Genomic DNA, 27,492 nt, shown 5'->3' with positions numbered 1-27,492 from the left:
AGTGTGAGGACTACAAAGATGGCAGAACGGCCCAACTGCTCATCGAAATACACAGACTATGACTATCATACTATGTGTAACTATCTCCGGTGGATGGTCCAACTGACGTAAACTATCCAAGTGGAACGACACTGTTCTCTCCATAAAAAGGCAAGCATTCGATAGTTGCCAACAAAAGCTTGAGTCTAGTACAACAAACAAATAGGCTGATAAGAATCGCATGACTATGGCGATGAATGATCTAAGTAAACTAGTTTGAGATAAGGGGCACAGATATTTACATTGCACTTACATTTAGGGCATTTGGCCAACGTTTTTATCCAAAGCGACTTACATAGTTATAAGAGACCACTTTAGTGTAGTGTAAAGAGGGGTTACATGTATGGTTAATTTCAAAAGATTCCACTGCAGAGCCTTGATTGCCTTCCATTGTCAAACTTTCTGGACCCAAATTGCTACAGAGAGGATGGACCAGGTTTCCAACAACCAGGTTTCCAGGTTGTTGACTTTGAACCAGTCCACCAGATGTTTCACCTCGTCCCTGTAGGCCAGTCCATTGTCATCCTGGACGAGGCCCACAACAGGTGTGTCGTCCGCATACTTCAAGAGGTGGTTGGAGCTGAATCTGGGACGACAGTCGTGGGTCATCAGGGTGAACAGCAGGGGGCTGAGAACACAGCCCTTGGGGGAACCGGTGTCCGAGGCCCAAGTGACCCAGTTTGCACCCCAGATTCTAGGGGATGATCGTGTTGAACGCTGGCTGAGCTGAAGTCCGCACGTGGGTGTTTTTATCCTCCAGGTGCTCCAGACTCAGGTGGAAGGCAGAGGAGATGGCATCCTCTGTAGAGCGGTTCGGTTTTGGTACGCAAACTGGAATGGCTCGAGTGATGGTGGGAGCTTGGAGGTGATGTGGTCCTTCACCAGCCTCTCGAAGCTCTCTCACCACTCTCAGTCACAAGTGTGACTGAATATAAATAAAAACCCAAGATTATGTTCGAAATAATAAAAAACATAAATTAAAAGAATATCCACTATTGCAGATGTAGCTCTGTCGTCAACCCAGGCAGAGTCAGGGTCCTGCAAAGGGGAAGCTGAGCTAGCTATACACCCAGACGAGGATGAGGGATTTACTTCTTTTGCACGCCCAGCCTCCAAAGTTTTTGCCAGTTTTTAACTTCCACCCTCAACAACCCCCCAGAAAAGGTGTTGGCATCTATGAGACGAAAGATGGTATTAACAGAAAGTGTCTCACATACTGTTAAAGAGACAACTCTATGTTTTGCCTATGCAAAGCCATCTGCAAATGACAGCAAATCTAATAAGGGGGGGGGGGTGACAGCCTGGAACCATGTTCATCAAAGAACAGAAACAAAAATTAAGAAAAAAATATCTTTTTACTTATTTTCTTTGTTTTCCAAAATAGTCTACGATTTTCACTCCTTCCATGTTTTGGACAGAATGCACTCAACCATGGCCCACGACCTCAGCAACATACAACACACACGCTTCAAGTGAACACTGAAACATCTGCAAAACCTTAACACGGTGCTTCGGTGAGACTTTGGTCACCTCTGTCATTGTGACCTATTAGAAATGCTGCCCAGCTACAAAGACCACAAGACCCTGCCTAGACCTGCAGTAAAAAAACGACTTCACATGACTGTAGATTATCACCATTCAACACCTCACCACTCTGTAGAGATCACCCCTGCCATGCAATCAATGAGGGAGGGTGGGAGAGAGGAGACTACAACTGACAAAGAGACACTCTGGAAAAAACATCATGTAACAGAAACCCAGGGTAGAGCTCCTGAGTGAATGTGGAATGAAAGGTGTAGATGTGTGTCAGTTTTCCTGAGGGCTCGCCGTAATCTGAGGACACACTGTAGAAGGACAGAACGCCAGCAGATTGGTGCAGGTACACTCCTATTCTACACGGGAGGGGAGACCATTCTTCTTGATTCTCGTTGTAACAGGTACCATCAAATAGAAGACTCCAAGAATGTGTGTACTGTCCAATTTCAGCGTCTTCCCCTCTTCCTTTCCTTTGGATTCCTCTGTATGTCACTCCTATCTCCACCCTTCCTTCCCACTCTACCTCCCAGTAGCAGCGGCCAGTCAGACCCTCTCTACACAACACCTGTCTGTAGTAGTTAAATCTTTCTGGGTGACCAGGATACCCCTGATTGCATCCTTCCTGTGTCACCCCTCTGTCGTCCTCAGACAGAGAGAGATGTCTGTGGGCTGTGTTCGGGTCCAGTGTGAGTTCACAGGAATCTAAAGGGAAAAAAGACATTAGGCCGTTTAACCAGACAGAAATGCCCTGATGAGGTAGTCATTTACATAATTTTGAAACAATGTATATTAGTATTATTATCAACAGCATTCCACTAAGTTATATATTTTTATATCCATTAGAATTGTATTTATTTTTTATGTAAAAAATAAATAACCTGCTTAGTTAAATGATTACGTCTAATATAATAATGATAGTAATGAATAATATAAACTTTTATAATCATAATATATGAATACAGACACATTCGTAATAATTATTACCAAACATTATTTGCAAACGTTATAGCATAACATTAAAGGCATAATAACAATAATGATTAAAACAAAATAGTTCAAATAGAATACACACATGATATATGTAACAATCATACTAACTATAATTAATTATGATGATACCATGATTATTATTCAATTGTGTGTAACAATAAAATACTGCTTATAATCATTGTTTGATTTATCAACAATAATAAATATTCGATTTTACACTTACACTTCCTTACACCTGTTTTCAGGTCAGGCTGAACATGGATAACGCTCTTAGGGATGGCTGGGAGTTTCTTCACCACATCTCCATCATTTAGTTTCCCATCCTCAGACCGGATGAGTGCGGGATGAGCTGTATCAGGATCCAGACTTGCAGCTACTTCATACTGCTGGACCCCCTTTAGTTCAGCACCACGCAGCTTCTTCATCTCCATGTTCAGTGTCTCCTCCAGCTGATCAAGGGATCTCCTCAAAGTCCCTACGTATGACGGAGGACGTACCTCCACCATCGTCCAGTCCCTGGTGGGTGGAGGATCCTTCAGGGATTTGAAGGCCTGGAGGAAGTGGAGGTGGTCGTTAGTGTGTGAGAGCTTCAGCTCTGTGCTTCTTTGGTTCAGATCTTCTATGTCCTGCTCCAGCTCTTTGATGAATTCTTCAGATTCTTTTTCTGTGGATTTCAGTTTCCCATTTACCGTTTGGTTGAAATCATCCCGGCACTTTTCAACACAGCATATCAGAGCATTGAAGACCTGCCCAGCATCAGCTATCTCTCTGTCTGCATCGTCCTTGCTCATGTCTCCTGTGTCTTCGATCTCCTTAATCTTTAGTTTTCTCCCCCGGATCATCTGCGGAACTTCAGCCTCCATCTTCCCCAGCTGGGCCTTCTTCACTTCATATTCCTCCTTTAGAGGTACAATAGTATGGGACCTGTGGTCTGTCTCTGTGCAGAACTGACAGACAGACACCTGTTCAGTCTGGCAGAAGAGCTCCAGAAGTTGATTGTGTTTCGTACAAATCCTTTCTTCCAGACGGTCCATAGGCTCAACCAGCCGATGTTTCTTCAGGCCTGCGACTCTCTGATGTGGCTCCAGGTGGGTTTGGCAGTAAGAGATGAGACACACTAGGCAGGACTTCACGGCCTTCAGCTGGGTCCCAGTACAGACGTCACAGGCAACTCCTGCTGGTTCAACACAAGGCTGCTCTTCTACTTGTTCGGTCGTTCTAAACTGAGCTGCCAGCTCTGATAAGAGGGTATTGACCCGTAGATCAGGTCTAGTGTGGAAAAGCTCGTTGCAAACAGGACATTTGTACTGGAGTTGTTCATCCCAGAATTTTGTAATACAGATTCTGCAGAAGTTGTGTCCACATGGGGTGGAAACTGGTCTGCTGAAGACATCCAGACAGATGGAACATGTAAAGTTCTCCTCAGACCAGGAAGTGTTAGAAGAGGCCATTCCTAAACACAGACAACAAGGTTTACGTAGTGAGCAATTTCAATTTGATTCCATAAAGGGAAGAGTGGTTTTAACTTATCTGAAAGTTGTGCCGTATTACTTACCTTATAGTTATTGTTGTTCCTGTCTATCCGACAATCTGTTCCGAAATGCGTCTTATTTTTGTCCTGAAAGAGAGAACTGCTTCCACGTCAGCTGGCTTAGGTTTCTGTATGGACCTTGGACGCACAGTTAACTGACGTTTCAACTTCCCTGTGTGTGTGTGTGTGTGTGTGTGTGTGTGTGTGTGTGTGTGTGTGTGTGTGTGTGTGTGTGTGTGTGTGTGTGTGTGTGTGTGTGTGTGTGTGTGTGTAGGAAGTTGTTTACGGGGTGGAGACGAATATTGAACAGTTTGTCAATCTAGACTTGGCTTATTCTAGTCACAACACAACATGTTATGTAGGGGGCAGAAAGAATACAACATCAAAACATATAAAAACTATATAAATAATATCTACTATGACTTGGAAATCGTGAGACACCAGCCCTTAACGACATGAAACGACACATCTTAACGAGTGTGTTCCTGTAGTAAGTACTACAAAGATGGCAGAACGGCCCACCACAACATGGACCTATTAAAGCACCACACGCCACCCGATCCGCTCATGAACAACCCCCGATTCCACCCTCTCAAAACCGAAACTCTCTCTCAACTCTCGCGATAAAACCAACAACGTGAGAGAGACGTTACGGGAGGAGGGCAACAGATGACGTCAGAGCACAAATAGACGTGCTGCAGTAAGGAATGAAGACTCGCGATGTTAAAGTGCAGGAAGAATTTATTTGCGTAAACGAAGATACTGCAATAAATATTTTTTGTCCGAGTTGGGGGTCTCGTCGGGAATATTGTGCTTAAATTAATGCACTTAAATCAACGATGTGTTTGCGAAAAGTTACATTAGTAGTGCTGCTAGTTTGCCACTGGCCATGTCCTTGCAGGAATACTTGTGTATAAAGGGTTCTTTAAATGGCTGGTTTAACCTCTGCGCAATGATTACTCAAAGTGCAACAACAGGTGTGCAACCTCAACCAGGCCCCAGAGTCCGATCAAACTCGGCCAGGTGAGGCTGCTTCAACCATCCATCCAAGGTGACCTTATTTATTATTATCCATCCTCCACACCCCCCCCCCCCCCCCCCTCCACACCCCCCAACACTGACATGTACTTAACAATATATGACTAAACAAATCAAAATATGCTTACCGGTGCAGTTTGTAGGCTACACACATCATTTTTATGCATAACAAACATAAACACAATCCTGGATGAGCTAGAAAGGAGAGCAGAGATAGGAGTGAGGAGGAAGAGAAGAGAGAGGAAGGAGAGAGGAGAAAGAGGAGAGGATGGAGAGGAGAGATGACAAGACAAAGTCACGGTACTCACACACATGGGTGGAATCTTTATATGTATTCACTTTGACCTTTGTGAGTGTGTGAGTGTGACACTTGATGGGTTGTTGAATGTTAATTCATTAACATTCAACAACAATGATTAAGTCATTGATTATCTCATCAGCTACAAACGTGTGCAGTTATTATGGGATTTTAATAATTCCTTGAATCTAATTTGTAAAAGGGTTATAACTTAGGCAACACAGTGTTGTTTTTTATCCCAACTTGCTCATATTGGATTGAAGGGGTTTTAAGGGGTTTATTCGCAACTTTGTTGTGTAACTTTGATTCCAGTTGATGGTTCATTATTTTTCCGCCTTCCATTGTCAAACTTTCTAGATCCATCTCTAAGTTTGGATTTCTTTAAATTTCCTGAATTTTCAGTCAATTAAAGCTCCACTCATTGAAATGCATGTTTTAAACTTTGTAGCCTACTTATCGCCCTGAAAATCAATTAAGTCAGTAACACAAGACTGGAAAAATGGAATAGCCGTCAAATGAGAAAGTAGGCTACTCAAATTGAAACAGAGATGATGGACAGAGATAATCGATAAGACCATTACTACAACGTAAGCACGGACAGAGTCTGTCAGCGCGGCTCGGTTTCGTGTTTACTGTTAAATGATTTTCATTTAACATTTCATTTCATTTAACTGTCTTGGCATCACACAACATGTCAACCTCCCAACCCATAACAAAGGTCACATTCTGGATTTAATCTGCTGCACTGACATCACTCCCACTAATCTTGATGTCATTGATTTCCCCATCTCCGACCACAAAGCTGTACTTTTTGACATTCATACCCAACTACACAAAACCAAGGAACAACGGACCATCTCCTTCAGAAACATCAAACTTATCAACACCACAGACCTCTCCACCATGATCAGCTCCTACCCCAACCCTCCCCCAGCTTCCTCCCTGACTGACCTGGTGACTCACTACAATAACTGCCTCTCCTCCTCCCTCACCACCCTGACCCCCCTGAAAACCCGCTCAGTCTCATTCACCCACACTGATCCCTGGTTCACTCCTCATCTGCGCCAGCTCAAAGCCACTGGTCGTCGACTGGAGCGACTCTACAATAATTCAACTCAATTCAACTCACTGTACACCGCCAAATGTATTCGGGCCACCTCCATCACTACAAGAATGCCCTCACCACTGCCAAAACCTCATACTACTCCAACCTCATCAACACTGGTACAGGCAACAGCAGAGTCCTCTTCTCAAAAGTCAACCACTTACTTCAGCCTCCTAAATCTCTCCCTCCAGATATTTCCACCACCCAATGCATTGCGTTCCTTGACTTCTTCAGCTCTAAAATCAACACCATTCACCAACAACTAGCCTCATCTCGCACCCCCTCTGATGACCCACCCTGGATGATCACCTCTGGCCAACCTCTCATCAGCTCCCTCTCTGACTTCACCCTAGTAACAGAACAGACCGTTTCAGAACTCATCCGCAAAGCCAAAACCACCACCTGTCAGCTCGATCCTCTTCCCACCTCCCTTGTCAAAGCATGTCTTCCGTCCATCTCCCCCATGATCACCAACATAATTAACTCCTCCCTCACTACTGGTACTGTACCCCTCACTCTCAAGCTGGCTGCCATCACTCCCATCCTGAAAAAACCTGGTGCTGACCCAACTGACCTTAACCATTACCGGCCCATCTCCAATCTCCCTTTCATCTCCAAAACACTTGAAAGGGTGGTTGCCGCACAACTACAGTCCCACCTTGACACAAACAATCTCCACGAACCGTTCCAATCTGGCTTCCGTCCAAAACACAGCACTGAAACAGCCCTAGTCAAAATCACCAACGACCTCCTCCTTGCAGCCGACTCTGGATTACTCACCATTCTCATCCTCCTCGATCTCAGCGCAGCATTCGACACCATCTCCCACCCTCTGCTCCTGGACCGCCTAGCTGGTATTGGGATCACTGGTGCTGCACTCTCCTGGTTTACATCCTACCTCACCGGCCGTCAACAATTTGTTAAACTAAGCAACCACAAGTCTGGGTGTTCAGGTGTCTCACTGGGTGTCCCCCAGGGGTCAGTCTTGGGTCCACTCCTCTTCACCACTTACCTCCTCCCGCTGGGCACACTCCTCCGTCACCATGGGGTCCATTTTCACTGCTACGACACTGCTACGACACACAGGTCTACATCTCCACCAAACCCACCGCTGCCATCCCCCCCACCTCCCTCATCACGTGCCTGGAAGAGATCCGGAGCTGGTTGAGCAGGAACTTCCTGAAACTCAATGGAAACAAGACCGAGGCCCTGCTCATCGGATCCAAATCCACCCTCACTAAATCACAACACACCCCAGCTCCACTCATAATTATCGATGGATTCCCAGTACCCTTCACCTCCAAAGTCAAGAGCCTCGGCGTCATCCTGGACAACACCCTCTCATTCGCACCCCATATTCACAACATCACCCGGACTGCATTCTTCCACCTCCGCAACATCGCCAGACTCCGCCCATCACTGACCCAATCCAGCACTGAAATCCTAGTTCACTCATTTGTCACATCACGCATAGACTACTGCAACACCCTCCTCACCGGACTCCCCACCAAACTCATCAACAGACTGCAGATCATTCAGAACTCAGCCGCCCGGATCATCACCCGCACCAAATCATCTGACCACATCACCCCTGTCCTCATTCAACTTCACTGGCTCCCAGTACACTACCGTATCCAATACAAAACCCTACTCCTCACCTACAAAGCTCTCCACAACCTAGCCCCATGTTATCTCTGCGACCTCCTCCAAGAATACACTCCCTCCCGCTCCCTCCGCTCAACCTCTTCTGGACTACTATGTATCCCCACATCACGACTCACTACAATGGGTGCCCAGTCATTCAGCTGTTCAGCACCCAGGCTCTGGAACTCCCTCCCCCCACACATAAAACAGTCAGACACCATTACAATCTTCAAGTCACAACTCAAAACTCATCTGTTCAAGCTCGCACACAACGTCTAACTGATCACTGTTTTGATTGTTTTTTTGTTTTGTTTTGTCTTGTTTTTGTTTTATTTATTTCTTATTGCGTATGTTTATTTATTTATTTTTTCCACAATGTCTTGTTTTTTAAAAAAAATGTATGATGACTATATGCTCTGTAAGGTGACCTTGGGTGTCTTGAAAGGCGCCTCTAAAGTAAATGTATTATTATTATTTATTATTATTATTTGAAGATATTGTCCACTTTTTGGAAATAGCCTACATATAGTCTCGCAAAGCCAGACCAAACTACAGCAAGTAGTAGCCTACATATGATGTCCATCATGTGTTCCTCTCATGTTATTCAAAAGCAACCAAAGTTCCGGTTTGTCATGGAAACTGAGCCCAGCCTTCCGTCCGCGCGTTCCATATCCCATGAGGCAGCTTTGATGATCTGGCTTTTGAAAAATATCGGACATTCCTCAGCAATTTTGAAAGAGTAGTTATACAAATCATTGAATAAAAGTTGTCACTACACTGAAACTCATCTTTCCGAATCCCCCCCGCCCCCAACCCCCCCAAAAAATATTGCGGCACCATTACTTTATTCAACATTAGGGTGATACCAGTATAAATACAATTCGGTATTATTTATTATATTGTGCAGGGTACGTTGTGGACAGTCTCCACGTCCCACGTGATAAAGGGCCGGATTGAAGGAACACGTGGGGCGCAAGGAGACTGGTCACGGTGTACCCTGCCGTCTTTTTTTTCTCACATTGTTAGACTGGGAAATGAATGTTTTAAACTTTGTAGCCTGCATATCGCCCTGAAAATCAATTTAGTCAGAAACACAAGACTGGAAAAAGGGAAAAACCCGCAAATGATAAAGCATTCAAATCGATACTGAGGAAATGGACAGAGGTGATTGACGAGACCATTAGCCGACTACACTTTAAGCACCACGGACAGAGTCAGCGCGGCTCGGATTAGAGTTAAATGATTGTCATTTGAAGATATTGTCCGCTTTTTAAGATTGGAAATAGCCGACATATAGGCTACGAATTGATGTCCAACATGTGTTCCTCTGTTGTTATTTAAAAGCAACCAACGTGCCGGTTTCTCATGGAAACTGAGCCCAGCCTTCTGTCCGCGCGTTCCATATCCCATGAGGCAGCTCTGATGATCTGGCTTTTGAAAAATATTGGACATTCCTCAGCAATTTTGAAAGAATAGTAATACAAATCATTGAATAAAAGTTGTCACTACACTGAAACTCATCTTTCCGAATCCCCCCCGCCCCCCACCCCCCAAAAAAATATTGCGGCACCATTACTTTATTCAACATTAGGGTGGTACCAGTATAAATACAATTCGGTATTATTCACTATATTGTGCAGGGTACGTTGTGGACAGTCTCCACGTCCCACGTGTTAAAGGGCCGGATTGAAGGAACACGTGGGGCGCATGGAGACTGGTCACAGTGTCCCCTGCCGTTTTTTTTTTCACATTGTTAGACTGGGAAATGAATGTTTTAAACTTTGTAGCCTACATATCGCCCTGGAAATCTATTTAGTAAGAAACATAAGACTGGAAAAAGGGAAAAACCGGCAAATGATAAAGCATTCAAATATATACTGAGGAGATGGACAGAGATGGTTGACGAGACCATTAGCCCACTACACTTTAAGCACCACGGACAGAGTCAGCGCGGCTCGGATTAGAGTTAAATGATTGTCATTTGAAGATATTGTCCGCTTTTTAAGATTGGAAATAGCCTACATATAGCCTACGAAATGATGTCCAACATGTGTTCCTCTGTTTAAAAGCAACCAACGTGCCGGTTTCTCATGGAAACTGAGCCCAGCCTTCAGTCCGCGCGTTCCATATCCCATGAGGCAGCTCTGATGATCTGGCTTTTGAAAAATATCGGACATTCCTCAGCAATTTTGAAAGAGTAGTTATACAAATCATTGAATAAAAGTTGTCACTACACTGAAACTCATCTTTCCGAATCCCCACCGCCCCCAACCCCCCCAAAAAATATTGCGGCACCATTACTTCATTCAACATTAGGGTGATACCAGTATAAATACAATTCGGTATTATTTATTATATTGTGCAGGGTACGTTATGGACAGTCTCCACGTCCCACGTGTTAAAGGGCCGGATTGAAGGAACACGTGGGCCGCATGGAGACTGGTCACGGTGTACCCTGCTGTCTTTTTTTTTTTTCACATTGTTAGACTGGGAAATGAATGTTTTAAACTTTTTAGCCTGCATATCGCCCTGAAAATCAATTTAGTCAGAAACACAAGACTGGAAAAAGGGAAAAACCGGCAAATGATAAAGCATTCAAATTGATACTGAGGAGATGGACAGAGATGATTGACGAGACCATTAGCCTACTACACTTTAAGCACCACGGACAGAGTCAGCGCGGCTCGGATTAGAGTTAAATGATTGTCATTTGAAGATATTGTCCGCTTTTTGAGATTGGAAATAGCCTACATATAGCCTACGAAATGATGTCCAACATGTGTTCCTCTGTTTAAAAGCAACCAACGTGCCGGTTTCTCATGGAAACTGAGCCCAGCCTTCAGTCCGCGCGTTCCATATCCCATGAGGCAGCTCTGATGATCTGGCTTTTGAAAAATATCGGACATTCCTCAGCAATTTTGAAAGAGTAGTTATACAAATCATTGAATAAAAGTTGTCACTACACTGAAACTCATCTTTCCGAATCCCCACCGCCCCCAACCCCCCCAAAAAATATTGCGGCACCATTACTTTATTCAACATTAGGGTGATACCAGTATAAATACAATTCGGTATTATTTATTATATTGTGCTGGGTACGTTATGGACAGTCTCCACGTCCCACGTGTTAGAGGGCCGGATTGAAGGAACACGTGGGCCGCATGGAGACTGGTCACGGTGTACCCTGCTGTCTTTTTTTTTTCACATTGTTAGACTGGGAAATGAATGTTTTAAACTTTGTAGCCTGCATATCGCCCTGAAAATCAATTTAGTCAGAAACACAAGACTGCAAAAAGGGAAAAACCGGCAAATGATAAAGCATTCGAATTGATACTGAGGAAATGGACAGAGGTGATTGACGAGACCATTAGCCTACTACACTTTAAGCACCACGGACAGAGTCAGCGCGGCTCGGATTAGAGTTAAATGATTGTCATTTGAAGATATTGTCCGCTTTTTAAGATTGGAAATAGCCTACATATACGAAATGATGTCCAACATGTGTTCCTCTGTTGTTATTTAAAAGCAACCAACGTGCCGGTTTCTCATGGAAACTGAGCCCAGCCTTCTGTCCGCGCGTTCCATATCCCATGAGGCAGCTCTGATGATCTGGCTTTTGAAAAATATTGGACATTCCTCAGCAATTTTGAAAGAATAGTAATACAATCCATTTAATAAAAGTTGTCACTTTACTAAAACTCATCTTTCCGAATCCCCCCCGCCTCCACCAACCGAAACATTATTGAAGAACCATTACTTTATTCAACATTAGGGTGGTACCAGCATAAATACAATTCGGTATTATTTATTATATTGTGCAGGGTACGTTGTGGACAGTCTCCACGTCCCACGTGTTAAAGGGCCGGATTGAAGGAACACGTGGGGCGCATGGAGACTGGTCACGGTGTACCCTGCCGTCTTATTTTTCACATTGTTAGACTGTGAAATTAATGTTTTAAACTTTCTAGCCTACATATCGCCCTGGAAATCAATTTAGTCAGAAACACAAGACTGGAAAAAGGGAAAAACTGGCAAATGATAAAGCATTCAAATTGATACTGAGATGATGGACAGAGATGGTTGACGAGACCATTAGCCCACTACACTTTAAGCACCACGGACTGAGTCAGCGCGGCTCGGATTAGAGTTAAATGATTGTCATTTGTCCACATTTTAAGATTGGAAATAGCCTACATGTACGAAATGATGTCCAACATGTGTTCCTCTGTTGTTATTTAAAAGCAACCAACGTGCCGGTTTCTCATGGAAACTGAGCCCAGCCTTCTGTCCGCGCGTTCCATATCCCATGAGGCAGCTCTGATGGTCTGGCTTTGGAAAAATATTGGACATTCCTCAGCAATTTTGAAAGAATAGTAATACAATCCATTTGATAAAAGTTGTCACTTTACTAAAACTCATCTTTCCGAATCCCCCCCGCCCCCCACCCCCCCAAAAAATATTGCGGCACCATTACTTTATTCAACATTAGGGTGGTACCAGTATAAATACCATTCGGTATTAATTATTATATTGTGCAGGGTACGTTGTGGACAGTCTCCACGTCCCACGTGTTAAAGGGCCGGATTGAAGGAACACGTGGGGCGCATGGCGACTGGTCACGGTGTACCCTGCCGTCTTATTTTTCACACTGTTAGTCTGGGAAATTAATGTTTTAAACTTTGTAGCCGACATATCGCCCTTAAAATCAGTTTAGTCAGATACACAAGACAAATGATAAAGCATTCAAATTGATACTGAGATGATGGACAGAGATGATTGACGAGACCATTAGCCTATCTTTAAGCACCACGGACAGAGTCAGCGCGGCTCGGATTAGAGTTAAATGATTGTCATTTGAAGATATTGTCCACTTTTTAAGATTGGAAATAGCCTACATGCACGAAATGATGTTCAACAATTGTTCCTCTGTTGTTATTATGAAGCAACCAACGTTTTTTGAAAAATATTGGACATTCTTCAGCAATTTTGAAAGAATAGTAATACAAATCATTTGATGAAAGTTGTCACCATACTAAAACTCATCTTTCCGAATCCCCCCCGCCTCCACCAACCGAAACATTATTGCAGAACCATTACTTTATTCAACATTAGGGTGGTACCAGTATAAATACAATTCGGCATTATTTATTATATTGTGCGGGATACGTTGTGGACAGTCTCCACGTCCCACGTGATAAAGGGCCGGATTGAAGGAACACGTGGGGCGCATGGAGACTGGTCACGGTGTACCCTGCCGTCTTATTTTTCACACTGTTAGACTGTGAAATTAATGTTTTAAACTTTCTAGCCTACATATCGCCCTGGAAATCAATTTAGTCAGAAACACAAGACTGGAAAAAGGGAAAAACTGGCAAATGATAAAGCATTCAAATTGATACTGAGATGATGGACAGAGATGGTTGACGAGACCATTAGCCCACTACACTTTAAGCACCACGGACAGAGTCAGTGCGGCTCGGATTAGAGTTAAATGATTGTCATTTGTCCACATTTTAAGATTGGAAATAGCCTACATGTTCGAAATGATGTCCAACATGTGTTCCTCTGTTGTTATTTAAAAGCAACCAACGTGCCGGTTTCTCATGGAAACTGAGCCCAGCCTTCTGTCCGCGCGTTCCATATCCCATGTGCAGATGTTTCACCTCGTCCCTGTAGGCCAGTTCATTGTCACCCTGGACGAGGCCCACAACAGTTGTGTCGTCCGCATACTTCAAGAAGTGGTTGGAGCTGAATCTGGGACGACCGTCGTGGGTCATCAGGGTGGACAGCAGGGGGCTGAGAACACAGCCCTTGGGGGAACCGGTGTCCGAGGCCCAAGTGACCCAGTTTGCACACCAGATTCTGGGGGATGATCGTGTTGAACGCTGGCTGAGCTGAAGTCCAGACACAGCGTCCGCACGTGGGTGTTTTTATCCTCCAGGTGCTCCAGACTCAGGTGGAAGGCAGAGGAGATGGCCTCCTCTGTAGAGCGGTTCGGTTTTGGTACGCAAACTGGAATGGCTCGAGTGATGGTGGGAGCTTGGAGGTGATGTGGTCCTTCACCAGCCTCTCGAAGCACTTCATAATGATGGAAGTCAGTGCTACGGGGCGGAGGTCAGGATTTCTTAGGCACTGGTATGATGGGGGCAACCTTGAAACAGGATGGGACAACAGCCTGAATCAGCGAGGTGTTAAAGAGGTCGGTGAGGCCATCCATCGACATCTATGATAAATGTATACGTGGGGAAAAAGTGGTTAGGGAAAACACTTGAGGTTGAGCATCAGGAAGCACATTCTCTCCGAACATTAAGAAATAGTAATAAAATCAATTGTGTGTTGTTTGCACTTCCGCCCTTGTGCAGAGGCCTACTCTGCACTATTTTGAATGATATGCTGCCCGTGAGTCAGCTTTAAAAAAAAAAAAGCCAGCTGCAAAAACGTTCATTGATGGCAGTGTCCTCCGTGATATATACACCGAAATAGTAAATAAGAAGCACTACCTCAGATAGAATGAGGTTAAACCCAGGTGTCCTTTAGACGCACCATACCAGTAGGCCTAGTCTATAGCTCCGGTAGACAGTGCATCAGGTAGGTACGGCTGGTACACTCTGCTGTAGGTCTTTCTTCTTCTTGTAAGTAGGCAAAATAATGGCCTGCTACCCTCCACTGTCCATGCCATGAATGTGATTGGTCAGGTGTATTCTTTGACCTTGACGCCAACGCATGCTGTCTGAGTATGCAGAGAGAAGGTGTCCATGTATGTGTAGACTGTATAGCTTCGGTCTCTTCGTTGCATACCAACGTTCAAGATTGACAGCCTTCACCCGCACATAATTTTTTTTTGTCACCACGTTGTTGGATCATAATTCTGGGGTGTTTGGGGTAGGGTTAGCAGGGAACCTGTAAACACATTGTTGGGCTGCTCATGTTGGATAGAAGGGGTTTTAAGGGGTTTATTCCCAACTTTGTTGTGTTTCTTTGATTCCAGTTGATGGTTCATTATTTTTCCCGCCTGCCATTGTCGAACTGTCTGGATCCATCTTAGTTTGGATTACTTTAAATTACCTAAATTGTCAGTCAATTTAAACGAAGGTTTCCGTTTTCAGCTCCACTAAATGAAAATCATGTTTTAAACATTGTACATATCGCCCTTAAAATCAATTTAGTCAGAAACACAAGACTGGAAATAGTGAATAGCCGGCAAATGAGAAAATAATCAAATTGATACAGAGATGATCGACAGAGATGATCGACAAGACCAAGGGCGGACTGGCCATCGGGAGGTTCGGGAGATTTCCCGAACGACCGGACGATTTCAGGTCAAGCCAGCCAGAAATAAATAAATAAAATGTAGGCCTATATATATATATATATATACATACATATATAGGGTTAGCGTTCATCTCCCTCTGAAGTTACACAGAAATACGAAAATGTGAAAAAGGGAAAAAAGGTGATGGAGAGGAAAAATAAATGGTTGGCGCTCAGAAGTTAAGGTTGAAAAAAAAGCGCAAGGTGCAGCCAAATGCGCAAAATTAACCGAACTTTTCTGTGGAAAAGCCAAGGTTGATGCACCTGTCGGCGAGACCAATTACGCATGAGGGGACAAAGCAGCAGTGTCACGCCGCGTCCTGCTACGCGGTCCAACACCCCCATCTAGTGGCCACTTGACGCCACTGTACCTCATTCTTCCGTCACACTTGTCTTCAATCATCAATCCCCACTTCCTACTTCAGCCGTGGATCTCCATCCAGCCTGCGTCAGTTCGTCGTTTACAACTACCCAGTTCGTATCGGTCCTACCATCATTCTCTAGACCCAGTTCGGTGTTCCCGGTCTCTTGCCAACCCTCTTCCCTAGTTCTCCGTCCGTCACTCTCCCTACCTTTCGCCGAACTCCTGCCTCCCCAACTACCCGCCTACCGTCGAGTCCTTGCCTGTCACTGCCTGCCTGACGCTGAAACCCCGCCTGCCTGACTACCATCCTGTCGCCGAATCCTTGCCTGCCTGACTGACTCCCTGTTGCCGAACCCTCGCCTGCCTGACTACCGCTTGCTTCGCCCTATGCTTGTCATCAACCCCGTGTACCAATAAACCCTTTTCCGTTCCCTTTTGCCTCAGTGTCCAGCGCTTGTGTCCCCTCGCCCCGCTCCTTAACACATAGCTATGAAAGGTGCACTAGCGGGTATTTTTGGCAATATAATAATGATAGATTAGATTTGCTTTATTTCTGGATCAAGACATTAAAACAGTAACCCAAAGACATAACATGCAAAATGCAAAAGTGTAATTCTTATTTCCAGCTTGGTCCTTGGTGTTACACACAAGAAACAAATAGACAAGAATCAGACAAACAGTCTAAAAAATGCATACAGTAATTAAACAGTAAACAGTACATACAGAAATGTAAATATTAAGACCAGCATTTTTGTGTCCTTTACAACTACGTAATTAAATTCAGATTATATCGGGGAAAAAAGCAGTTTAAGTGTGCAGGTACTGTTTAAATACAGTAGGCCTATGCAAAGTATTAAAGTTTTATTTAAGTTTTTTAAGAATCTATCTTATATTTTTATTATAGTCCAGAGACAGTAGTTGAGGTGATGCTGAGACGAAGAGTGACTCCAGGCATGGTGGGGATGAGGAGGAGGGGGAGAAGGATGAGTATGGAGCACAAACCAGCAAAGAAAAAGTGAAAGGTACAAGGGCAAGTGTGCAGGGTTGGATGGGCAATTTTTTTATGAATAGAAATAAAAACCCAAGATTTTGTTCGAAATAATAAAAAACATAAATTAAAAGAATATCCACTATTGCAGATGTAGCTCTGTAGTCAACCCAGGCAGAGTCAGGGTCCAGCAAAGGGGAAGCTGAGCTAGCTATACACCCAGATGAGGGTGAGGGATTTACTTATTTTGCACACCCAGCCTCCAAAGTTTTTGCCAGTTTTTAACTTCCACCCTCAACAACCCCACAGAACAGGTGTTGGCATATATGAGACGAAAGATGGTATTAACAGAAACTGGCTCACATACTGTCAAAGAGACAACTCTGTGCTGTTCAGTATGTTAGGCCTATGCAAAGCCATCTGCAAATGACAGCACATTTAATAAGGCGGGGGGGGGGATTTCATAGAAACAAAAATGAAAACAAAAATAACTTTTTACTTATTTCCAAAATAGTCTACGATTTTCACTCCTTCCATGTTTTGGACAGAATGTACTCAACCATGGCCCACGGCCTCAGCAACATACATCACACACGCTTCAAGCGAACACTGAAACATCTGCAAAACCTTAACACGGTGCTTCGGTGAGACTTTGGTCAACTCTGTCATTGTGACCTATTAGAAATGTTGCCCAGCTACAAAGACCACAACACCCTCCCTAGACCCGCAGTAAAAAAACTACTTTACATGACTGTAGATTATCAACACTCCACACCTCACCACTCTGTAGAGATCACCCCTGCCATGCAATCAATGAGGGAGGGCGGGAGAGAGGGAGACTACAACTGACACAGAGACACTCTGGAATCAGTACCATGTAACAGAAACCCAGGGTAGAGCTTCTGAGTGAATGTGGAATGGAAGGTGTAGATGTGTGTCCGTTTTCCTGAGGACTCTCCGTAATCTTGGGACACACTGTAGAAGGACAGAACGCCAGCAGATTGGTGCAGATACACTCCTATTCTGTTACACGGGAGGGGAGACCATTCTTCTTCACTAGAGTTGTACCAGGTGGAGTCGTCATCTTCACCATCACATTGAAGACTCCAAGAATCTTCGTACTGTCCAATCTCTGCGTCTTCCCCTCTTCCTTTCCTTTGGATTCCTCTGTATGTCACTCCTATATCCACCCTTCCTTCCCACTCTACCTCCCAGTAACAGCGACCAGTCAGACCCTCTCTACACAACACCTGTCTGTAGTAGTTAAATCTTTCTGGGTGACCAGGATACCCCTGATTGCATCCTTCCTGCGTCACCTCTCTGTCGTCCTCAGACAGAGAGAGATGTTTGTGGGCTGTGTTCGGGTCCAGTGTGAGTTCACAGGAATCTAAAGGGAAAAAAGACATTAGGCCGTTTAACCAGACAGAAATGCCCTGATGAGGTAGTCATTTACATAATTTTGAAACAATGTATATTAGTATTATTATCAACAGCATTCCACTAAGTTATATTTTTTTATATCCATTAGAATTGTATTTATTTTTTATGTAAAAAATAAATAACCTGCTTAGTTAAATGATTACGTCTAATATAATAATGATAGTAATGAATAATATAAACTTTTATAATCATAATAAAGGAATACAGACACATTCTTAATAATAAATACCAAACATTATTTGCAAACGTTATAGCATAACATTAAAGGCATAATAACAATAATGATTCAAACAAAATAGTTAAAATAGAATACACACATAATATATGTAACAATCCTTAACACTAACTACAATTAATTATGATAGTACCATGATTATTATTCAATTGTGTGTAACAATAAAATACTACTTATAATCATTGTTTATATTTGTCAACAATAATAAATATTCGATTTACACTTACATTTCTTTACACCTGTTTTCAGGTCAGGCTGAACATGGATAACGCTCTTAGGAATGGCTGGGAGTTTCTTCACCACATCTCCATGATTCACTTGTTTCCCATCCTCAGACCGGATGAGTGCGGGATGAGCTGTATCAGGATCCAGACTCGCAGCTACTTCATACTGCTGGACACCCTTCAGTTCAGCACCACGCAGCTTCTTCATCTCCATGTTCAGTGTCTCCTCCAGCTGATCCAGGGATCTCGTCAAAGTCCCTACGTATGACGGAGGACGTACCTCCACCGTCGTCCAGTCCCTGGTTGGTGGAGGATCCTTCAGGGATTTGAAGGCCTGGAGGAAGTGGAGGTGGTCTTTAGTGTGTGAGAGTGGCTTCAGCTCTGAGCTTCTTTGGTTCAGATCTTCTATGTCCTGCTCCAGCTCTTTGGTGAATTCTTCAGATTCTTTTTCTGTGGATTTCAGTTTCTCTTTTACCGTTTGGTTGAAATCATTCCGGCACTTTTCAACACAGCATATCAGAGCATTGAAGACCTGCCCAGCATCAGCTATCTCTCTGTCTGCATCGTCCTTGCTCATGTCTCCTGTGTCTTTGATCTCCTTAATCTTTAGTTTTCTCTCCCGGATCATCTGCGGAACTTCAGCCTCCATCTTCCCCAGCTGGGCCGTCTTCACTTCATATTCCTCCTTTAGGGGTACAACAGTATGGGACCTGTGGTCTGTCTCTGTGCAGAACTGACAGACAGACACCTGTTCAGTCTGGCAGAAGAGCTCCAGAAGTTGATTGTGTTTCGTACAAATCCTTTCTTCCAGACGGTCCATAGGCTCGACCAGCCGATGTTTCTTCAGGACTGCGACTCTCTGATGTGGCTCCAGGTGGGTTTGGCAGTAAGAGATGAGACACACTAGGCAGGACTTCACGGCCTTCAGCTGGGTCCCAGTACAGACGTCACAGGCAACTCCTGCTGGTTCAACACAAGGCTGCTCTTCTACTTGTTCGGTCGTTCTAAACTGAGCTGCCAGCTCTGATAAGAGGGTATTGACCCGTAGATCAGGTCTAGTGTGGAAAAGCTCGTTGCAAACAGGACATTTGTACTGGAGTTGTTCATCCCAGAATTTTGTAATACAGATTCTGCAGAAGTTGTGTCCACATGGGGTGGAAACTGGGCTGCTGAAGACATCCAGACAGATGGAACATGTAAAGTTCTCCTCAGACCAGGAAGTGTTAGAGGAGGCCATTCCTAAACACAGACAACAAGGTTTACGTAGTGAGCAACTTCAATTTAATTCCATAAAGGGAAGAGAGGTTTTAATTTATCTGAAATTTGTGCCGTTTTACTCACCTTGTTGTTGTTCCTGTCTCTCCGACAATCTGTTCCGAAATGCGTCTTATTTTCTCCTGAAAGAGAGAACTGCTTCCACGTCGGCTGGCTTAGGTTTCTAATGGACCTTAGGTTTCGTTTCTTCAGCATGAGGTCATCTCCTCTCCCCCCTAACAACCCCCACTGACGTGCAGTTCACTGACGTTTCAACTTCCCCATCAGCACACAAAAAATGGAAAAACCCACTCACTACCGGGGCCCTCGTGTGTTTTAATGTTTGTGTAGACGTGTGCGTGTGCGTGTGCGTGTGTGGAGGAAGCTGTTGACGGGGGTGGAGACGAATATTAAAACAGTTTGAGAAAATCTTGGCTTTTTCTAGTTTGGCTACAACAAGTTATGCTGGGGGCATGGAATACAACATCAAAACATATCAAAAATTTATAAATAATATCAACTAAGATTTGGAAATCGTGAGACCCGATCTGTATTCCTGTAGTCATTGTATGGACTACAAAGATGGTAGAACGGCCCACTAACATGGACCTATTAAAGCCCACCATACGCCATCCAATCCGCTCATGAACAACCCCCGATTCCACACTGTCCGAACCGAAACTCTCGCTGAACTTTCGCGTTAAAACCAACGGGGGTCGGGGGTCTCGTCGGGAATCTCGTCATGAACCTTGTGCTATAATGAATACACGTAAATAAACGCTAAAAGTAACATTGCAGTGCTGCTGACGTTCCCTCCACTGTTTGCCACTGTCCATGGCCTTGCAGGAATACTTTTGTTTTGTGTAAAGCAGTGGCGAAGCGAGACCTTTTTTGGGTGGGCTCAAGCCCACCCAAAACTTGCCTTAGCCCACCCTATCGTTTTGTCCTCAAATCTAATATTCTTCCGTTTTTTTTACACAAGCAATGAGAGGATGGGTGGTGTAACTAATGAATAAGCTCAAATGGGCTTTTGAACTCGAGCGCAACCTTCCTGCAGGAATCTCATACCTCTGATGCGTGGGTGGGCGTCTCCTGTTTCACAAAACCCAAAATGCAGCAGCAGTGCACCTAACATTTCTGCTGTTTCGTCTGTGGACTAGCTATGTTAAAGCACTTTTAGTCACACTAAAATCAAGCTAACTAGACAAGCTAGCCATGACAAATGCTTTTAGTCACTCACACATCAATCACAAGCACGCATAATTAATTTATGTATATATATATATATATGAATGTATTGTAGTAATTGGTATCACAAAGCATGGGTATGTACATTTGACATGAATATTCATGAGCAGATACATTTAAATTAAGGTGATATTGTCTTTTTTATCCCCCATAATGACTGTCCCAGATTAGGGCACACACTGTCCCAGATTAGAGCAAATGCATTTTCTTGAGCAATTTTGCACATGGAGCACTAATATATGTGAAATTTCTTCTCTGAGTATGATACCTGAATATTTTATAACATGTAATAGGGTGGTTGTAAGCATTTGGTTTTATGTGTCACAGTTTATGTTTGTTAAAGTTTACATCAGTGTTAAAGTGCAGTTAAAGTGTATTACTGTTAACATTTCATACCTTAGCTTTCACATATCATTCATAGGCTATATATACAGTACATATATATTCATTTCACTGCACTTTACTGGTTTTTGCACTGTGGTGAGACTGAATTGCATTGCAATGACAATAAACTTGAATGAATCCCATCACATTTTCATTATTAGTCTCATGTATAGCACACCAAGCATCTGTTATTTTATTAAAATGTAACATGCAGTCGTCACATATACTTCTCTTCTCTCTTCAGATGCACTTTTAAAATATTTCAGTGCCACTCCCAGAGACACAGCATCAGGTTCTGCCGTCCCGTCTACCTCTGCACAGCCCTAAAACTTTATTGTATTTTTTTTACACTTCAGTTGAGTGCTTGTTTAATCTCTGATTAGAACCAAACTAGATAAACCATACTACATTTAATTGTATTCACAATAATTTGAATCTGAACCTATTATTTTGCTTATGAATGCCTTTAGTAAACATCATGCATTTCTTTGCAGTATTTTGTGCATACCTTATTGCATGAGTGATTCATTGTCACTTGTTTTGCAAGACTTTTTTTTTTACTGCAAAGTGTTTAATTATTAAAGGTTCTAACGTCTGCAGTATTTTGTGCATACCACATTGTATTTATGATTCATTGCTTGTTACTTGGTTTTTTAATACGTTTTGTGTGTTTAATTTTCTATCTAAAATCAAAGAGTCTCAAAGACAAAGCTTTGTAGCTTTTCTGAGTTTATGAACATTGGTAGTCGAATTAACTGTGCGATCAAAAGGGGTAGGGGGCGCCAGCAAAAATCTTGCCTAGGGCGCCAAATTGGTCAGGGCCGGCCACCCTACAATTCATTGAATAAAATGTGTCACTATACTGAAACTCATCTTTCCGAATCCCCCCCGCCCCCCAAAAAATTATTGCGGCACCATTACTTAGTTCGACATTAGGGTGGTACCAGTATAAATACAATTAGTGTAAGATATTGTCCGCTTTTTAAGATTGGAAATAGCCTACATATACGAAATGATGTCCAACATGTGTTCCTCTGTTGTTATTTAAAAGCAACCAACGTGCCGGTTTCTCATGGAAACTGAGCCCAGCCTTCTGTCCGCGCGTTCCATATCCCATGAGGCAGCTCTGATGATCTGGCTTTTGAAAAATGTTGGACATTCCTCAGAAATTTTGAAAGAATAGTAATACAAATCATTTAATAAAAGTTGTCACGATACTGAAACTCATCTTTCCGAATCCCCCGCCCCCCACCCCCCCAAAAAATATTGCGGCACCATTACTTTATTCAACATTAGGGTGGTACCAGTATAAATACAATTCGGTATTATTCACTATAATGTGCAGGGTACGTTGTGGACAGTCTCCACGTCCCACGTGTTAAAGGGCCGGATTGAAGGAACACGTGGGGCGCATGGAGACTGGTCACGGTGTACCCTGCCGTCTTATTTTTCGTACTCTCTTAGACTGTGGAATTAATGTTTTAAACTTTCTAGCCTACATATCGCCCTGGAAATCAATTTAGTAAGAAACACAAGACTGGAAAAGGGGAAAAAACCGGCAAATGATAAAGCATTCAAATTGATGCTGAGGAGATGGACAGAGATGATTGACGAGACCATTAGCCTACTACACTTTAAGCACCACGGACAGAGTCAGCGCGGCTCGGATTAGTGTTAAATTATTGTCTTTTGAATATATTGTCCACTTTTCAAGATTGGAGATAGCCTACATGCACGAAATGATGTCCAACATGTGTTCCTCTGTTGTTATTTAAAAGCAACCAACGTGCCGGTTTCTCATGGAAACTGAGCCCAGCCTTCTGTCCGCGCGTTCCATATCCCATGAGGCAGCTCTGATGATCTGGCTTTTGAAAAATATTGGACATTCCTCAGCAATTTTGAAAGAATAGTAATACAAATCATTGAATAAAAGTTGTCACTATACTGAAACTCATCTTTCCGAATCCCCCCCGCCCCCCAACCCCCAAAAAAATATTGCGGCACCATTACTTTATTCAACATTAGGGTGGTACCAATATAAATACAATTCGGTATTATTCACTATATTGTGCAGGGTACGTTCTGGACAGTCTCCACGTCCCACGTGTTAAAGGGCCGGATTGAAGGAACACGTGGGGCGCATGGAGACTGGTCACGGTGTACCCTGCCGTCTTATTTTTCGTACTCTCTTCTACACTTTAAGCACCACGGACAGAGTGAGCGCGGCTCGGATTAGAGTTAAATGATTGTCATTTGAAGATATAGTCCACTTTTTAAGATTGGAAATAGCCTACATATACGAAATGATGTCCAACATGGGTTCCTCTGTTGTTATTTAAAAGCAACCAACGTGCCGGTTTCTCATGGAAAGTTTTAAACTGAGCCCAGCCTTCTGTCCGCGCGTTCCATATCCCATGAGGCAGCTCTGATGATCTGGCTTTTGAAAAATATTGGACATTCCTCAGCAATTTTGAAAGAATAGTAATACAATCCATTTAATAAAAGTTGTCACTTTACTAAAACTCATCTTTCCGAATCCCCCCCACCTCCACCAACCGAAGCATTATAGAAGAACCATTGCTTTATTCAACATTAAGGTGGTACCAGTATAAATACAATTCGGTATTATTCACTATAATGTGCAGGGTACGTTGTGGACAGTCTCCACGTCCCACGTGTTAAAGGGCCGGATTGAAGGAACACGTGGGGCGCATGGAGACTGGTCACGGTGTACCCTGCCGTCTTATTTTTAACACTGTTAGACTGTGAAATGAATGTTTTAAACTTTCTAGCCTACATATCGCCCTGGAAATCAGTTTAGTCAGAAACACAAGACTGGAAAAAGGGAAAAACCGGCAAATGATAAAGCATTCAAATTGATACTGAGGTGATGGACGGAGATGATTGACGAGACCCTACTACACTTAAAGCACCACGTACAGAGTCAGCGTGGCTTGGATTAGTGTTAAATTATTGTCTTTTGAATATATTGTCCACTTTTCAAGATTGGAGATAGCCTACATGCACGAAATGATGTCCAACATGTGTTCCTCTGTTGTTATTTAAAAGCAACCAACGTGCCGGTTTCTCATGGAAACTGAGCCCAGCCTTCTGTCCGCGCGTTCCATATCCCATGAGGCAGCTCTGATGATCTGGCTTTTGAAAAATATTGGACATTCCTCAGCAATTTTGAAAGAATAGTAATACAATCCATTTAATAAAAGTTGTCACTTTACTAAAACTCATCTTTCCGAATCCCCCCCGCCCCCCACCCCCCCAAAAAATATTGCGGCACCATTACTTTATTCAACATTAGGGTGGTACCAGTATAAAGACAATTCGGTATTATTTGTTATATTGTGCGGGATACGTTGTGGACAGTCTCCACGTCCCACGTGTTAAAGGGCCGGATTGAAGGAACACGTGGGCCGCATGGAGACTGGTCACGGTGTACCCTGCCGTCTTATTTTTCACATTGTTAGACTGTGAAATGAATGTTTTAAACTTTGTAGCCTACATATCGCCCTGGAAATCTATTTAGTAAGAAACACAAGACTGGAAAAAGGGAAAAACCGGCAAATGATAAAGCATTCAAATTGATACTGAGGAGATGGACAGAGATGATTGAAGAGACCATTAGCCTACTACACTTTAAGCACCACGGACAGAGTCAGCGCGGCTCGGATTAGAGTTAAATGATTGTCATTTGAAGATATTGTCCGCTTTTTAAGATTGGAAATAGCCTACATATACGAAATGATGTCCAACATGTGTTCCTCTGTTGTTATTTAAAAGCAACCAACGTGCCGGTTTCTCATGGAAACTGAGCCCATGCCTTCTGTCCGCGCGTTCCATATCCCATGAGGCAGCTCTGATGATCTGGCTTTTGAAAAATATTGGACATTCCTCAGCAATTTTGAAAGAATAGTAATACAAATCATTGAATAAAAGTTGTCACTACACTGAAACTCATCTTTCCGAATCCCCCCCGCCCCCCACCCCCCAAAAAAATATTGCGGCACCATTACTTTATTCAACATTAGGGTGGTACCAGTATAAATACAATTCGGTATTTTTCACTATATTGTGCAGGGTACGTTGTGGACAGTCTCCACGTCCCACGTGTTAAAGGGCCGGATTGAAGGAACACGTGGGGCGCATGGAGACTGGTCACAGTGTCCCCTGCCGTCTTTTTTTTCACATTGTTAGACTGGGAAATGAATGTTTTAAACTTTGTAGCCTACATATCGCCCTGGAAATCTATTTAGTAAGAAACCCAAGACTGGAAAAAGGGAAAAACCGGCAAATGATAAAGCATTCAAATTGATACTGAGGAGATGGACAGAGATGATTGACGAGACCATTAGCCTACTACACTTTAAGCACCACGGACAGAGTCAGCGCGGCTCGGATTAGAGTTAAATGATTGTCATTTGAAGATATTGTCCGCTTTTTAAGATTGGAAATAGCCTACATATACGAAATGATGTCCAACATGTGTTCCTCTGTTGTTATTTAAAAGCAACCAACGTGCCGGTTTCTCATGGAAACTGAGCCCATGCCTTCTGTCCGCGCGTTCCATATCCCATGAGGCAGCTCTGATGATCTGGCTTTTGAAAAATATTGGACATTCCTCAGCAATTTTGAAAGAATAGTAATACAAATCATTGAATAAAAGTTGTCACTACACTGAAACTCATCTTTCCGAATCCCCCCCGCCCCCCACCCCCCAAAAAAATATTGCGGCACCATTACTTTATTCAACATTAGGGTGGTACCAGTATAAATACAATTCGGTATTTTTCACTATATTGTGCAGGGTACGTTGTGGACAGTCTCCACGTCCCACGTGTTAAAGGGCCGGATTGAAGGAACACGTAGGGCGCACGGAGACTGGTCACAGTGTCCCCTGCCGTCTTTTTTTTCACATTGTTAGACTGGGAAATGAATGTTTTAAACTTTGTAGCCTACATATCGCCCTGGAAATCTATTTAGTAAGAAACCCAAGACTGGAAAAAGGGAAAAAACCGGCAAATGATAAAGCATTCAAATTGATACTGAGGAGATGGACAGAGATGATTGACGAGACCATTAGCCTACTACACTTTAAGCACCACGGACAGAGTCAGCGCGGCTCGGATTAGAGTTAAATGATTGTCATTTGAAGATATTGTCCGCTTTTTAAGATTGGAAATAGCCTACATATACGAAATGATGTCCAACATGTGTTCCTCTGTTGTTATTTAAAAGCAACCAACGTGCCGGTTTCTCATGGAAACTGAGCCCATGCCTTCTGTCCGCGCGTTCCATATCCCATGAGGCAGCTCTGATGATCTGGCTTTTGAAAAATATTGGACATTCCTCAGCAATTTTGAAAGAATAGTAATACAAATCATTGAATAAAAGTTGTCACTACACTGAAACTCATCTTTCCGAATCCCCCCCACCCCCCACCCCCCAAAAAAATATTGCGGCACCATTACTTTATTCAACATTAGGGTGGTACCAGTATAAATACAATTCGGTATTGCTCACTATATTGTGCAGGGTACGTTGTGGACAGTCTCCACGTCCCACGTGTTAAAGGGCCGGATTGAAGGAACACGTTGGGAGCATGGAGACTGGTCACAGTGTCCCCTGCCGTCTTTTTTTTCACATTGTTAGACTGGGAAATGAATGTTTTAAACTTTGTAGCCTACATATCGCCCTGGAAATCTATTTAGTAAGAAACCCAAGACTGGAAAAAGGGAAAAACCGGCAAATGATAAAGCATTCAAATTGATACTGAGGAGATGGACAGAGATGATTGACGAGACCATTAGCCTACTACACTTTAAGCACCACGGACAGAGTCAGCGCGGCT

At 43.3% G+C, this 27,492-nt stretch overlaps 2 protein-coding genes across 3 annotated transcripts; both read right to left on the bottom strand.

The window, feature by feature from the left end:
* Nucleotides 1–172: 172 nt before the first annotated feature.
* LOC130392163 (tripartite motif-containing protein 16-like) lies at nt 173–4,225 on the bottom strand. The gene is made up of 3 exons (XM_056602609.1): nt 4,121–4,225; nt 2,789–4,018; nt 173–2,277 (listed from the first exon to the last, which is right to left on the bottom strand). Exons 2-3 carry the CDS (start codon nt 4,014–4,016, stop codon nt 1,748–1,750), a joined length of 1,758 nt encoding a protein of 585 aa, XP_056458584.1. The 5' UTR covers nt 4,017–4,018; nt 4,121–4,225; the 3' UTR covers nt 173–1,747.
* Nucleotides 4,226–15,954: 11,729 nt separating this feature from the next.
* LOC130392162 (tripartite motif-containing protein 16-like) lies at nt 15,955–20,242 on the bottom strand. 2 transcript variants are annotated; one of them, XM_056602607.1, is made up of 3 exons: nt 20,085–20,242; nt 18,747–19,982; nt 15,955–18,231 (listed from the first exon to the last, which is right to left on the bottom strand). In XM_056602607.1, the coding sequence occupies exons 2-3, from the start codon at nt 19,978–19,980 to the stop codon at nt 17,684–17,686; spliced, it is 1,782 nt and encodes a 593-aa protein (XP_056458582.1). In that variant the 5' UTR covers nt 19,981–19,982; nt 20,085–20,242; the 3' UTR covers nt 15,955–17,683. The 2 variants fall into 2 exon arrangements, with proteins under 2 accessions (XP_056458582.1, XP_056458583.1); XM_056602608.1 differs by having other exon boundaries at nt 18,747–20,242.
* Nucleotides 20,243–27,492: the final 7,250 nt, after the last annotated feature.

Source organism: Gadus chalcogrammus, chromosome 11 (genome assembly GCF_026213295.1).
Source record: "Gadus chalcogrammus isolate NIFS_2021 chromosome 11, NIFS_Gcha_1.0, whole genome shotgun sequence".
NCBI classification, from domain to species: Eukaryota; Metazoa; Chordata; class Actinopteri; order Gadiformes; family Gadidae; genus Gadus; species Gadus chalcogrammus.
Note: the sequence above shows the minus strand (reverse complement) of the source record. Positions and strands in the feature narration are given on the sequence as shown.